Source organism: Chrysemys picta, chromosome 14, assembly GCF_011386835.1.
Source record: "Chrysemys picta bellii isolate R12L10 chromosome 14, ASM1138683v2, whole genome shotgun sequence".
In the NCBI taxonomy this organism is placed as follows: domain Eukaryota; kingdom Metazoa; phylum Chordata; order Testudines; family Emydidae; genus Chrysemys; species Chrysemys picta.
Window position 1 is genome coordinate 2,421,652 of NC_088804.1, and position 15,276 is coordinate 2,436,927.

Genomic DNA, 15,276 nt, shown 5'->3' on the forward strand with positions numbered 1-15,276 from the left:
AGTCCAGTTACTGGCGCCAGGTCATTAACCCGCATCAGCCCCTGCTCAGCTGGTGCTGCCTCCTACCTGCAGGAAGGCTCCTTGAGAGGATCCAGCGAGCGACGGGGGCAGGAGCGAGTGATGGGGTGGGGCCTTGGGGGAAGAGGCGGAGCACAGGGCAGAGCCTTGGGGGTCCAGTTACCGGCCCTCAGAAAGGTGGCAACCCCACTTTACATTTCAATTTCGCTCCTGCAGGCGTAACTGCTCTGCCGTGTGGAATTAATAACTCCACCTCCACGAGCGGCAGAGTCAAGATTGCTGCAGTTAGGTCGACGCAGCGTCGGTAACGCTGGGATAACGGTTTGGCCTCTGCCTGGCCAAGACGAATCTTCATTGCCTTTTCAATGTCCTGAGAAGAGGCCCTAGGATGTTAGACCTTCCAAACAGGTGACATTTTCAGAAGCCCATCACCTTTGTTCTGGGCTGTTATCCATCCCCCCCATGTACAACACACATCTCTCCTGCTCCCTCCGCTTTACTTTAGACTCTACCAGCTGTTGATTCCTTTCCTATACTCTCCCAAACGCAGCGAGAAAAGCACTTATTTCTCAGTCTGACCATTCCTTTCAGATTAACACCAACCACAGAGGGAGCGACTCCATGGAAGAGAGACAGCGACTCCCCCACGTTCTGCATCTGAACTGAAACACAAAATGGCCAGTTGTCTCACAGCTGGCCTGGGGGTTCTGAAATGAATAGGAATAATTCAGAGGAAACGGCGTGAACGGTTCAGTTATGGGGCTCCGGGTGGGCGCCACAGCAATCACTTACACAGTCATCTTCCTGCGTGAGCTGAACAATCCGGTGGAGAACGTCGGCCAGATTGTCCCTGCGGAGGAGATGCAGAGGGGTCATTCGCCTTTCCCCATCGCACAGCAGAGCCTGACGTGGGCTCAAGTCAGCACCAAGCTGGGAAGCGTCCATTGCGGCTGGACGTTACTCTGACCGCATGGCTCATCTCTGCACCTCCCTCTCTCCCACAAGCCACCAGCCTTTCCCTAGCTGCAGCCAGCCTGGGGCATTGAGCACCTGCCCAAGAGGTACTCTTGTTGGCTGGCCTAAGGGGGTGACCACACTGCAGTGTCCCTGCCCCTGAGACCCCAGGCCTCTGCATTATGTCAGCTGGACAGTAACCCAAGAACATAGGACTGGCAGGGATGGCCAGCGAGTCCAGTCCCCTGCTAATCACAGACAACCCCGTCAGATCATCCCCTTCATAAATGTATCAAGGTCCCATCTTCAAACTAGTTGGGTCCTTTGCCCCACTACTCCTGTTGGGTGAGGTGCTGGGACAGCCTCCGCTCTGATGGTGAGAAACCTTCTTCTAATTTCCAGCCTGAATGTGGCCAGTTTATCCTGGTTCCAACATTGTCTTTTAGCTTAAACAGCTCTACGCCCCCCCTCCAATCAGCCCGTCTCTCATGGCCAAGCAAGCCAAGCTCTCTGTCTCCTCTCATACAACAGGCTCTCTCCAGTCCCCGATCACCCCAGCAGCCTCTCTCTGCACCTGTCCCAATCTGAATTCAAGCAGCAAGAGCTCGTCCCCAAACCTGCACCGGGCTGAGCACTGAGGCAAACACCGCAGGCCTTTGGGGCTCATGATAGTCTGTGACTGGACTGGAGGTGGTTAAGAACAGGTTGGCCAAACCCCTGTCAGGGCTGGTCTAGGTTTCCTTGGCCCTGCTTTAGCACAGGGGGCTGGCCTGGCTGACTTCCAGCTCTGTTCCAGCCCCACATTTCTAAGAGATGATTCTGTGACTTTGACATCTCTGATTTACAAGAGCATCATAATTTAAAGGCCCAGTACACACAAAGCCAAATGGTGATTAACAACACAAAGCTACAGTCTGTGCAGCAATTGCAGTAAATAAATGTAATTTGACTACCTGCAACATACCTAGTGTGTATAAAAATCAGGGGTTAGGCCCATGCCTGTTAAAGTTCACTTCATTACACACATGAGTCACGTGACACTTACTTGGATTTGATGTTAAAATTCTTTCCTAAGGAGACATGCCTAATGGATTTGCTTCGGCCAATCGCCAGCACCAACGTGACCATGTCAGCATCAAAGCCTACGACACACAAAAGCATCAGTGACGATCCGTGACCAGTGTCTGGCACTTAGTGACTGCCAACGCCCCAAGGACCCTTGGCATGAACAGGGAGGAGCGGAGTTAGATGTGGCAACCGGCGGCCACACCTGCAGCGGGAGGGTTGTGAGAAAAGCCCAGATGTTGCTCTCGTAGCACCAGATGCTGAGGGGCACATCCCCACCCGAACAGACCCACGGAGATCGACAAACTACTCGGTCTGTCCCTTGGCCACCTTCAGGGCACTGCAGCCTTGGCAGACGGTGACTCGCTGGCACGAGGAGGCTAGTGCCCTCGCAGAGTGGATGGGTATGTGGTGGATCTCGGTGGCTATTCCCCCGGGCAGCTTTACCAATCCCAGGCTCTGCTCAGACAGCCGTGTTTCTCCAGGGCTGGTGTGGAGTAGAGTGGAGAGCGCCAGCAGAACAATCCTGCCTCTGCTCCCCCCAGGGCACCTGGCTGAGCAGACGGAATAAAGCCTGGGGGAGGGGGACGGGCATGATCATGCGTAGGGTCCTTGCCGGGGGGGCTGCTCAGCAGCGGTGAGCGTTCCTGCCTGCTGACGGAGCCCAGTTCAGCCAGTTCTCTCCCAGTGTTTTCCCTCCCGTCTTGAAGTGAAATTAGACGATGCTTCTGATGGCAGGGAAGGCGTCCACAACCCAGGAAATCAGCCCCTCGCCTTGGCAGCCACGGACACACACTGTCAGTGGGCTCAGAGAAGGCTGTCTGCTCAACAAGGTGGGCGCTGACAACGGAAGCATGGCGGGGTGGCACAGGAGCCCTCCCAGAACCAAGAAGTGGGGCTTGCCCACAGGGAAAGCTGGCTGCCTCCCCGCCCAGAACAGAATCCCTTAAACTCCAACAAATGGCAGCCGGCCAGAATTCAAATCCAGAAAATACAGCCAAAGCGACTGCCTTGTGACAAGCCAAGCAGGGCTCTACGCATTCCCTCCACAGGCATGTCAAGTGGTAAAGCCAGTCAGCTCCAACGCCTCGCTACTCGCCCACGTCCCATTGGTAGGACAAGAGATGCAGAGACTTTGGAAATCTTCCATCAGAAACGATAAAAAGGGAAGTGCAATGGGGCGTTTCAAGAAGGGAGTTCCCTCCTTCACAAGCCCTTGACGGCTTGTCATTGCTAATTTCCAGTGAAGTCCTACCAGAGCAAAACTCACACACAAAACCAAACCAGGCCAGGAGAGGAGAGAACTGGAAACTCATCCCAAACCAGAACGGTGCTGGGGCACAATGGAAACCAACCCGCGATTCTGGAGCAATGCTCTGTGAGATCGCCACAACACTTGTTGAGGAGTCCGGTGTCTGGCCAGCAGGCAGCCAACGGGCCTGGTAACCAGGTTGGTCATTTTCACACAGCTGTCAGTTTGCTCACCACTGACCAGACACAGATGGAAAATTACTCCACACAACAGCCCCATTAGCACAGAATTGCTCTTCTCTAAGCTGCTCCTGTCCCCCCAGTGCAGCCCAGCTCAGAAGGAAACGGGCACATGCAAACTACCAGAGCAGTGCAGGAACCACAAGAAATTCTGGCACGTCAAAAATGATTTTTGTTCCTAATTGGAACAAAACCAAAGAATTCAGAAATCTGCCGAGAAATGAAATTTTCAAAAAAACACGAACTTGGGGTCAATGGAAACGTTTGCTTTTGATTCAACCAAAGCATTTGGATAATGTCAAAAATTCCATCGACATTAACATCTTCCCACAGAAAGTTTCTATTTCAGCCAAATGGCATTTTTGGATAAAAAAACGCTCCACCGGAACAAAATGTACCAGGTCTAACTGCAGCACAGCTCCAGCATGCCAGCCAGCCAGCCACTTGCTGCTCCTTGTGTTAATAGGGGCAGAAGATAGACACCAAACAAAAGCAATGGAGTCTTGTAGTAATGGAAGAAGTACGCCAGGGAAATGCGGAAGGGGGCCTATGAACAGCTATACAAAGAAGCAAGGGCAGGAATGGCAGCAATACCGTATATAACAGGGGATGGCAAACTACGGCCCACGGGCCACATCCGGCCCATCGGCTGATTTAATCTGGCTCTTGAGCTCCCACTGGGGAGCGGGGTCTGGGACTTGCCGCACTCCAGCCGGGGAGCGGGGTCTGGGACTTGCCGCACTCCAGCCGGGGAGCGGGGTCCGCGGCCGCTCCGTGAACACGCGCCGCAGTTCTGCACAGCTCCCAGAAGCAGCAGCATGTCTCCCCGCCGGCTCCTACATTTAGGGACAGCCAGAGGGCTCTGTGCACTGCCCCCGCCCCAAGCGCTGCCCCCGCACCTCCCATTGGCTGGGAACTGGTGTCTGGCCAATGGAAGCTGCAGGGGTGGTGCCTGTGGAAGGGGCAGTGCGCAGCAGAGCCGCCTGGCCGCGCCTCTGCGTAGGAGCCAAAGGGGGGACATGCCGCTGCTTCCGGGAGCTGCTTGAGGTAAGTGCCACCCGTAGCCTGCAGCCAAACCCTCCCACGCCCCAATCCCCTGCCCCAGCCCTGATCCCCCTCCCGCCCTCCAAACCCCTCGGTCCCAGCCTGGAGCATCCTCCTGCACCCCAAATGCCTCATCCCCAGCCCCACCCCAGAGCCCTCACCCCCCCCCCGCACCCCAGCCCCCTCCTGCACCCTGAACTCCTCATTTCTGGCCCCACCCCAGAGCCCGCACCCCCGCCTGCAACCCAACCCCAATTCCGTGAGCATTCATGGCCCGCCATACAATTTCCATACCCAGATGTGGCCCTTGGGCCAAAAAGTTTGCCCACCCGCACATATATAACCACACATGGCAGCTCAGAGAGCCTCAGTGAGTCAAAACAAGTCTCATCTTTTAAATGGTTATTTCTACAGCAGTTGAGGGGACCTCGACCTCAGTCCTTGTTCTGGCAGGGGATTGATCCTGGCTGCTGTAGAATGGCAAGCACACAGCCTCGTGCCGAGGTTCAGAGGAAAGGACACTTCCAGCCACGGTGACAAAGCTCAGCACAAGTCAAAGAAACTATGTACCTACCATTGTCTGCTAAATCCAAACTGCTAATCGCATTGGCATCAAAAATCAGATCTTGGATCACCTGGGCACCTGCCGATCTCAACTTTAAATGAAAAACAAAACAGAACAAGAGTCAAAGGGAACATTCACAAGCAAGAACATGACAGTTGGGAAAGTCGAACCAGCGCTCAGTGCCCCTGGGATCACCCTGCAATAAGGGGCGTGAGACCAAACACTCTAACCTGGAACTCCGCCGTGAGCTGCCTGCAGACTGTTTGCACAGCATGCCCCAGGCGCAGGGTAGAGCCAAAGCCACCGCTGCAGGGGCAGGGCAGAAACACGGGATGTGGAGAAAGGAATAAATAAAAACCCTTCGCGCTTTTCAGCCATGGGCACAAAGCTGGCCCCAAAGGTGGGGGGGCATTATTATAGCTGAGGAAACCAAGGCTTAGAGGTCCAGGAAACCCAGGGGAGCCTAACTACCTTTGAGAAGCTGGGCCAGAGAGATTCAGGGTAACTTTTCCAAAAAACACCTTAGGAGCGACTGAGGAGTCATTTTCAAAAGTCACTCAGGAGCCTAAATCCTCGTGACTTTCAATGGGACTTAGGGGGCCTAAACCACCTAGGTGCTTTCCAAGCTTTGACCCTGTGTGACGGGCCCAAGGTGGCTGCAGCAGAGCTGAGACATTAACCCCAATCTGACTCCCCTTCCCGTTAGCACAGCCAGGATCCTCATTCCCATCAGCTTCAGAGGGCGCTGGGGGGAATCGATAACACTGTGGAAGTGCTAGAGACCCACAGACGGGAGGGAAGGTGGGTCAGGCTCAGGATCGCAGGTTCTGCCATGGGGGTGCCCATTTGTACTCTGAACACGTAGCTGCAGGGCTCCCCTGCCTGGTGCCAGCGCTGGGCACTGCTCGGAAGCAGCAGGAAGCCGGCTCACCCCTGGCTATCTCACAGGCACCGCAGGTATGCCGGGGGCTCCTTTCAGACAGCGACCTCTGTCCATGTCGGAGGGCTGAGGATGACACTCTCTCCCCTGGCTTGGCTTCTGCCCAGGCGCTCCTCGTAAATGCCAAGATCATAACGTCTGCGTAGCAATTAAACTACTCGATAATGGGCCAAAATTCCACCTGGTGGAAGGCTGTGCAAGTCCATGAAGACCTAATGCTCTGCCCAGCCTCTGTGCTCTGGTGGGGGAGCTACACTTACTGCCCAGCCCCGGGACTTCTTCACCCGGGGCTGCTGGGCTCAGATGCAGTGTCAGGATTTAGCTGGAACTCAGCTGTCGCTCTGCTTTACTGGGTCACATGCCATGTCCTCACCTCGCAGCTACTGAGGTCCAGGTGCAGGTCACTGATCTGAGAGTTAGACGCTAACCCCTGCAGCAAGGCCCTGCAATGAACCAGAAAGTAACCTGAACCCAGCGCTCTCATCAGCAGGCAGAGGGAACTGGATACGCTGCCAGCCGCCCCACGGGAACAGTCAGTGGCTCCCCTCTCACTCAACCTGCCCTCGGGGCAGCCAGGGGTAGAAGCAGCCCAGGCCCTGCAGCCCCTCTGCAACACTGCGGGGTGCTAGGAGAGCCAAAGGTGCATCCCACCAGCCACCCTAGCTACCCGAGGTTCTCCCCTGCCATCCATCAGCACGATGCCTGAGTGCCTTCTGCAGCGAATCCACAGCACCTGCAATGGCCCTGCTGGACTCCAGGGAGTCTCTGGCACCGCTCCCGTCTGGGGGTCACGCTACGGCCCCCCGCTGCCACTTGACACCAGTACAGTTCTGTTCCTTCGTCTCACGCACACTCACTCGCCCTGGTTCCCAGCAGGACTGAAGGAGCTGGGGAAAGGGCAGGCAGTGCTGAATGATAGGGATGGGTGAATCAGACTGGAACCAGAGGGAGCCTGCACTTGGATGTCTGGGGAGCTCCCTGCCCCAGAGGAGGCTGCTAGGTATATTAGCTGGGCTTAATAAATAGGGATTTACAAAATCAATAGCCTGTTGTGGCTAAGCCCCTGTGTCTGTGGTTTCAGGCAGGTTATCCCCGCCCGGCCCAAGTAACTCAGATCCTACGCATCCCCGACTGCAAACCACAGCAGTTTAATCCTCTAAGACTCCCCCAGCCATGGCCACAGGCAAGACTCCCCAGGACACCCGCAGCTCTGGTTTCCCCCCCGCTGCGTACATACATGCGTGCAGCTCCAGCAACCAGGAGGCGCCCTCTAGAGGGCCTTGCTATTCGCACCTCTGTTCATTTGCACAAGACAGGCCGAGCATCACTAGGGCTGCGATGGTGGAGGCTGGTCACCACTGTAAATCTGTCCCCAGTTGTGGGGGCCAAGCCCTTGCAATTGGGAAACAGGCCTCTTACCTTACGGCCTCTGGCGGCAGCTTGGTACACGCCAGGCCGACGTATCGGAGGGCAGCTGCCTTGCTGAAGAACAGTTTGATGGCCGGAGGGACATCTCTCGGCTTTCTAAAATGAGCAGAAGAGGCATCAGATCCCAGCGCATCATCCCAGCCCCCATTTCTACCATTTCAATTAACCCCAACTCAGCCGTGCCCTCTGTCGACAGTAACATGGCCTGGGCACCAGCCCCAAAGCAGGAGGCCATCGGTTTGGAGCTAGGGTCGCCAGGTGTCCAGTTTTGGACCGGAACAGCCAGTCGAAAAGGGACCCTGGTGGTTCCGGTCAGCACTGCTGCCCGCAGATCTAGGGAAGTGATTATTCCCCTCTATTTGGCACTCATGAGCCACACCTGGAGTATTGTATCCAGTTTTGGGTCCCCCATTACAGAAGGGATGTGGACAAATTGGAGAGAGTCCAGTGGAGGGGAATGAAAATGATCAGGGGGCCGGGGCACATGACTTATGAGGAGAGGCTGAGGGAACTGGGATTGTTTAGTCTCCAGAAGAGAAGAATGAGAGGGGATTTGATAGCAGCCTTCAACTACCTGAAGGGGGTTTCAAAGAGAATGGAGCTCGGCTGTTCTCAGTGGTGGCAGATGACAGAACAAGGAATAATGGTCTCAAGTTGCAGTGGGAGAGGTTTAGGTTGGATATTAGGACACACTATTTCACTAGGAGGGTGGTGAAGCACTGGAATGGGTTACCTAGGGAGGTGGTGGAATCTCCTTTCTTAGAGGTTTTTAAGGTCAGGCGTGACAAAGCCATGGCTGGGATGATTTAGTTGGTGTTGGTCCCCCTTTGACCAGGGGTTGGACTAGATGACCTCCTGAGGTCTCTTCCAACCCTGATATTCTATGATTCTAAGTAAAGGCAGAGCAATTGAGCAGGGCAGGGAAATTGAGTCAGATCATTAGAGCTTTTTGTTTTCTGCTCACTTTTGCTAATATCTATTGAACTAAAATGCCCACGGAAAAGTTGGGAGGAAAAATCTCTTTGTGAAAGGTTCAAACAAACCAGTCACTTAATTTTTGGGCTGAGAGAGATCCCGCCCCATTTCTCCGGTCAGCCTTCCAGCAAAGACATAGACAACAAGACTTAATATTCAGGATTGTTCTAAGATTAAAAAGCCCATGGGAAAATGGAGCTATTGTGAGGAAGCTGAAAAGGGCACAAATCTTTAGCGGGAGGGAAGTTTTCCTGTCTACAAACGGCAGCGTACTCAGGGTGTGGGCAGCCCGGGTAAAAAATGAACCAAAACCACACCTGCTGCGACACTGAGACTGGCACGAAAGCCTCCAACGCCTGAGGCACAAATAAATCGATATTACAAGAGAAGCTGCCCTCTAATGCGAACAGGTGCCAGCGGTAGCGGGGGGGTGGAGGGTGAATAAAAGTCAAATTAGAATATGTAAAAATCCAACAGTAAATTCTTTTTGAAATTCCCCTCGATGGTCATCAAAAATAACGTGAACACCGGCCCTTTGCGTTTCCATCCCCGACTTTGCTCTTCCCACAGCGCATTCCTAGGGGTCCGTCCCCCAAAGGACTTGCAACCTACGGGCTGCTCTTCAGGAGGAAGTATCACCAGCTTCCTTTAAGGGGTGAGTCTGAACCCATTTAGTTACGCCGATGCAAAAAGGCTGTGTGGACACTTTTACTTCAGTTTAAGCCAGGCTGATTTTGGTTTGGCGTAAATTGATCAGGAAGAGGTTCAAGCTAAACTGAAATCAGCCATGTTGCTGCACCCATTAGCATGTTATTTCTGCTCCCAGGATCGCATGCTACCCTGCACACGCAGAGGGAGGGATAGGATTTATGTACCTCTGCTATTTTCAAACGTGTTACCAAGCAGGGCCACAGCGGCCTGGAAGGGGAGTTCCCCTCATGGAGTGTTAACTGCTCCAAGAGGTCGCGGTCACTGCACTGGGCAGCTACTGAGAACTGCAGCCAGCCAGAGACGCGATGGCTTACAGCAGAGACACACACACAGAATCCCCGGGGCCAGACTTCGCTAGACATGGATGACAAAGGGAGCGAATCTGAGGCTTACCTGTGCGAGTACACATTTTTGGAGAGATCCAGGTGGGCGAGGTTGGCACAGCATCCGATGGCCAATGCGCCGAACAGCTTGAAATGGAAATTAGAAGTGTATGAGACCAACAGGCTGGACCAGGCCCGAGCTCTAAACCAGGCAGCGTCCAGCATAGCTCCACGGGCCACGAGCCCTCCTCCCCACACTAGACACAGCCCTTCTCATGCTGCAGAGTGATGGAACGCTTCGGGACCTGCCCCACGCGGGACGGCCTGAGCTGCCCCTGCCCTCATGCTTCTGGGACCACACACCATGCACAGCTGGGAGCTGCCCTCCTCACCCTGGCCACACTACCCTGTTTACAGGGCTTCCTTTCCCCAGGTACTCCTGCTACTCCCCCTTCAGTGGGGACACCAGAAAGCGCCACCTAGCTTCCCCCGTCCTTTTCAGTCTCCCCCACTTGGCTCTCCCTCCTCAGTCATTTCTCCCACACAAAGCAAGTCTCCCTCCCTCTCCACCCAGACCAGTCCTCCCACAAAGGCCACCAGGGTGAACTCTCCAAAGGCGGAAATGCTGCAGCAGCCCTCACCCGGCTCGGAGAGCCATCCGCTGCTCACTGGGCACAAGCCTTGCTGTCATGGCCTGGGGGCCGGGGCTGCCTCTGGGCACTGGACAGCCCCCGCACACACCGCAGATGGGCGGGCGATAAAGATCCTGACCACTAGGCCTGGTCGTGTGCGGTCTCTATGCATCCAGCCAAGGAATTTATATGGCCCCCCCATCAGCACAGTATCTGAGCACCCCCCATGAGGCAGGGCAGGACTACTACCCCCACTGCATACAGGGGGAAATAGAGGCACAGAGCCAAGGTGAAGGCTGGGGCAGGGGAGGGAATTGAGACAGGTTGCCCAAGTCCCAGACTAGCGCTCTCACCACTGGGCCAGCCTTCCTCTGTCACTAACCCTCTGCACTCTACTGGACACGTTGTCTGACACAGACAAGTCCCTGCGTGCTAGGACATGCGGCTCTGCTATAGAAAGTGACTGAGCGTCCCAAACGGCTCCCTGCGTGTCTCAGGCAGAACTGGCGACTCGAGCGAGTTGGGTACACGTTTGCTGCTTTTTACTCCCACAGGCCCTGCAGGGCCGGCCAGCCCAGGGAGACGGAGCCAGAGTCCGAGTCCCTCTTAGCCAGCCACAGAATGGGTGATTAACGGTTTGATTTTCCGAGATGTCGGCACCTGCAGCTCCCACTGAAAACCAGACCCTATGCACCTAGCCGCTGCAGTGTGCACTGCAGCTGGAGGCAGTGGGGCGGCAGGGGTCCCACAAGGTCCCGCAGAAGGCAGGCACGCGGGACCAGCTGACTTAGTCCCCAGAGGAGTCTGCATGGCTGGCTGTTTAAATAAGCACACCGGCCGATCACAGAGACCACTTTCCAGAGCAAACCAGCATTTCACGATGCTTCCCCCTTTTCAGGGTAAATAACCAGACCTGCATGCAGCAGTGACAGCGAGGGAAATGCAAGGAGTTGGAAGACTCATCTGGAAGCATAACTTTGGCGGAGGGAGCGATCCCAAAGCACCAATCGCTGATGTAATTTAAGGTCCGGCCATAAATTACAGTGCCGAGGCTGTTCCAACCCTGGATGCCAGAGCCAAGATTTACATCTGAAGCTGAAGCACCTGCTGCATTCATTCATTCCTGATCAATAATGCATGAGACTTGCGGTACATCTAAGCCAGGCCTGGGCGTTCTGCAGGCACCAGCAGCTCGATTGCCTCTGCCTAAGAGGACAGAGACCCGGGGATGGGAAGGACCAGCCCTGGGAGGCAGAAATATACTCGTCTGTCTCTTGGGCTGCACAACCTGCACAGTGACTGCGGTTTGCAGGGCCAGGCACACGGCAGGGCTGCAGTGACGCAGATGGCAAGAAGGAAGGGCTCAGGAGCCGGCCACCTCGGCACAGAGGAGGGGAGAACAGCCCCTTGCTACTTACTGCATCCAAAGCACAGTCTGTGCCGGCCAGATTAAGGTGAGACACCGAGTTTGCGTGGCTGAGGAAGCTGTGCAAGCTCTGTGGGGAGAGAAGATGTGGATTTAAGGGTCCGCTGGAAGGGTTTTTCTGGAGGCAGCATCTCCTCGCACCGGGGACCGAATGCAGGACATCAGGAGCGAGCCTGGCTCACAGGCAGACAGCCTTTCTCCTGGGGTTTAGCAGGGTTAACGTTCAGCCCAAGAAAGTGGAGAAGGAAACAGACCAGCCTGGGGGTGAGCCCAGACCCTCCTTCCCACAGGCACCTCCTCCGCCCCAATCGGCTCCTTCCCCTGGGCAGCAGCACCAGCCCGGGGGAAGCTGAAATGGAATTGGCTGCTTGGCCAAAGTGACCTGCAATAGATTTTCCAAGAATGGTCTTTGATTTGGGGGCTTTTGAAAACACTGAGCTCCCACTGGAGTCCACAGGAGCTGTGGGGGCTGGGCACGGGGTCCACAGGGTCTCCGCTGGGCACCCAAAAAGCAATAGTCCCCTCTGAACATTCTGACACCAAATGACAAAGGGGGCAACCCAAAAACCTGACCAAACCCCAACAACAGACCCAGCTGATGGGCCAGGTTCTTCTGACCTAAACCATTAAACCTCCAGAGAATGCAACACCCACTAGAGAGAGTCTCCACTCCAATCAGAGGTGTGACTGCGGCTCGGGCAGGCATATCTAGCTAGCTTGGGGACCAAGAGCAGCATGGACCCCGGAGCGGGCTAGCAATCTGAGTTCACACCCACATGCAGCAAGACCTGTGTGGCCATGTGGTCTCTGCTACTTTCAGCCCCACCCCAGCAGGTATGCCTGAGCGGCAGCCTCCCATTGCCTGGAGCCAGGGTGAGAGAGAAGAGACACTTCTCAGCTCACTGTACACGCTGCTCGGGTTTTAGTTGCGTTTCTCTGGCTTGGACCGTCCTACCTGCCGGGAGCTATTTATACGTACGCTGGCATCGTCCGTGGCAAGGACGCCAGGATTCCCCGAGAGATCCAGGTGCTGAAGTGAGGTGCTGAAGATTCCATTAGATGCAAGGGACTGGCATAAAGTGCTCGCTCCTGCCCGAGGGAAGGGAGGAGAAGCCAGTGAGCATGTTGGGGACCCAAGAGTGGACACAGAGCAGAGAAGGACATTGTCATGTTAGAAACCCTGCAATCCCAGAGCCCTGCTTGTCCCAGACCGCCAAGAGACAGCAGGTGAAGAGGGACCATCCCACACCGGAATTCTCTCCTTATACCCCTCTAGGGGGCCCCTGGGACTCCGAGAACCAGCCCTCCCACATCATGTCCAGACCACCCAGCAGAGCCCTTTGGCCACCTGACTTTGAAAAGGGGCCCCTTGCACATGCCCATGGACAGCGCCCAAGCCAAGAGGGAGCAGAGCCGTCTCAGGACCGAGAGCAATCGTTCCACAGTTAGGGCTAGACTGGGCTGTTGAAGCCCAGTCCCTTGGCAAGGGGAATGCAGAGGGACACTGCTCAAAGAGGCCTGAGGCCCAGCATAGGGGCTCCAGGGGACATGCAGGCCAAGGCACCCCCGCCACCCCCTTTCACACTCTTGTGGGAAGGTTGCCCGTGCTAGCCTGGAGCCCTCTGGCTCCTGTAGAGAGTCCGAAAGACAGCGAGGAGTTTTTTAAAGAGACATTATTAAGGGCAGGGCCGGCTCTAACTTTTTTGCAGCCCCAAGCAGCAAAAAAAAGCGCCGCCCCGCCGTAACACCCCCCCCACCGAGTGCCGCGCCGCCAACCCCCCCCCTGCCGAGCGCCACACCGCCGCACTGCCGAACACCCCCGCCGCGCTGCTGAACTCCCCCCTGCGCGGAGCGCTGCCAAACACCCCGCTCCAAGTGCCACGCCGCCGAAACCCCTGCCAAGCGCCGCGCCGCCGAATAGCCCCCGCCTCCCTGCCGCACCGCCAAACGCTCCCTGCTGAGCGCCGCACCACCTAAACCCCCGCCGAGCGCCGCGCCGCCGAACAGCCCCCGCCCCCCGCCCCATGCCGAACACCCCCGCCCCCCGTGGAGCGCCGCGCCGCCAAAACCCCCACCGAGCACCGCGCCACCGAACACCTCCGCCACCCACGGAGCGCCGCACTGCTGAAATGCCCCCCGCGTGGAGCACCGCCAAACCCACCCCGCTGAGCACCGCGCCGCTGAACACCCCCCGCCCCCGCGGAGCACCACGCCACCAAACACCCCCCGCCGAGCGCCACGCTGCCCCCCCCAAGATTGGCCGTCCCTTACCAGGTGCCGCCCCAAGCACGTGCTTGGTTGTCTGGTGCCTGGAACCGGCCCTAATTAAGGGCACAAGAGCAAACTATCCCACTGCATAGGAAAGATAGAAAGTATGGCAAGAGACCACCCTGGCTTAACCAGGAGATCTAAAACTCAAAAAAGAGTCCTACAAAAAGTGGAAACTCAGTCAAATTACAAAGGATGAATATAAACAAATAACACAAGTACGTAGGGACAAAATTAGAAAAGCTGAGGCACAAAACGAGATCAAACTAGCTAGGGACATAAAAGGAAACAAGAAACCATTCTACAAATACATTAGAACCAAGAGGAAGACCAAGGACAGAGTAGGCCCGATACTCTATGGGGGGGAAAGACAATAACAGAAAATGTGGAAATGGCAGAGGTGCTTAATGACTTCTTTGTTTCGGTTTTCACCAAGAAGGTTGGTGGTGATGGGATGTCTAACATAGTGAATGCCAGTGAAAATATGGTAGGATCAGAGTCTAAAATAGGGAAAAAACAAGTCAAAAATTACTTAGACAAGGTAGATGTCTTCAAATCACCAGGGCCTGATGAAATTCATTCAAGAATACTCAAGGAGCTGACTGAGGAGATATCTGAGCCATTAACGATTATCTTTGAAAAGTCATGGAAGACAGGAGAGATTCCAGAAGACTGGAAAAGGGCAAATCTAGTGCCCATCTATAAAAAGGAGAAATAAGGACAACTCGAAGAATTACAGACCAGTCAGCTTAACTTCTGTACCCGGAAAGATAATGGTGCAAATAATTAAGAAATCAATTTGCAAACACCTAGAGGATAATAAGGTGATAAGTAACAGTCAGCATGGATTTGTCAAGAACAAATCATGTCAAACCAACCTGATAGCTTTCTTTGGCAGGGTAACAAGCCTTGTGGATGGGGGGAAGCAGGTGACGTGATATATCTTGACTTTAGTAAGGCTTTTGATACTGTCTCGCATGACCTTCTCATAAACAAACTAGAGAAATACAACCTAGATGGAGCTACTTTAAGATGGGTGCAAAACTGGTTGGAAAATCGTTCCCAGAGAGTAGTTATCAGTGGTTCACAGTCATGCTGGAAGGGCATAACGAGTGGGGTCCCGCAGGGATCGGTTCTGGGTCCAGTTCTCTTCAATATCTTCATCAATTATTTGGATAATGGCATAGAGAGGACACTTAGAAAGTTTGCGAACGATACCAAGCTGGGAGGGTTTGCAAGTGCTTTGGAGGATAGGATTAAAATTCAAAATGATCTGGACAAACTGGAGAAATGGTCTGAAGTAAATAGGATGAAATTCAATAAAAATAAATGCAAAGTACTTCACTTAGGAAGGAACAACCAGTTGCACACATACAAAATGGGAAATGACTGCCTAGGAAGGAGTACCGCGGAAAGGGAACTGGGGGTCATAGTGG

The 15,276-nt window shown here is 54.8% G+C and overlaps 1 protein-coding gene across 2 annotated transcripts in view; it reads right to left on the bottom strand.

Moving 5' to 3' along the window:
- The window catches only part of CARMIL2 (capping protein regulator and myosin 1 linker 2), a 124,592-nt gene that overhangs the window by 77,378 nt on the left and 31,938 nt on the right, over positions 1-15,276 (bottom strand). For both annotated transcript variants that reach the window (XM_065567782.1, XM_065567781.1), the window contains exons 13-20: positions 12,552-12,661; positions 11,565-11,642; positions 9,585-9,661; positions 7,497-7,601; positions 6,451-6,520; positions 5,147-5,228; positions 2,018-2,114; positions 811-868 (exon numbers count right to left, since the gene is read on the bottom strand). In XM_065567782.1, the coding sequence (XP_065423854.1) occupies positions 811-868; positions 2,018-2,114; positions 5,147-5,228; positions 6,451-6,520; positions 7,497-7,601; positions 9,585-9,661; positions 11,565-11,642; positions 12,552-12,661 (677 nt within the window). The remainder of the gene's footprint in view (positions 1-810; positions 869-2,017; positions 2,115-5,146; positions 5,229-6,450; positions 6,521-7,496; positions 7,602-9,584; positions 9,662-11,564; positions 11,643-12,551; positions 12,662-15,276) is intronic.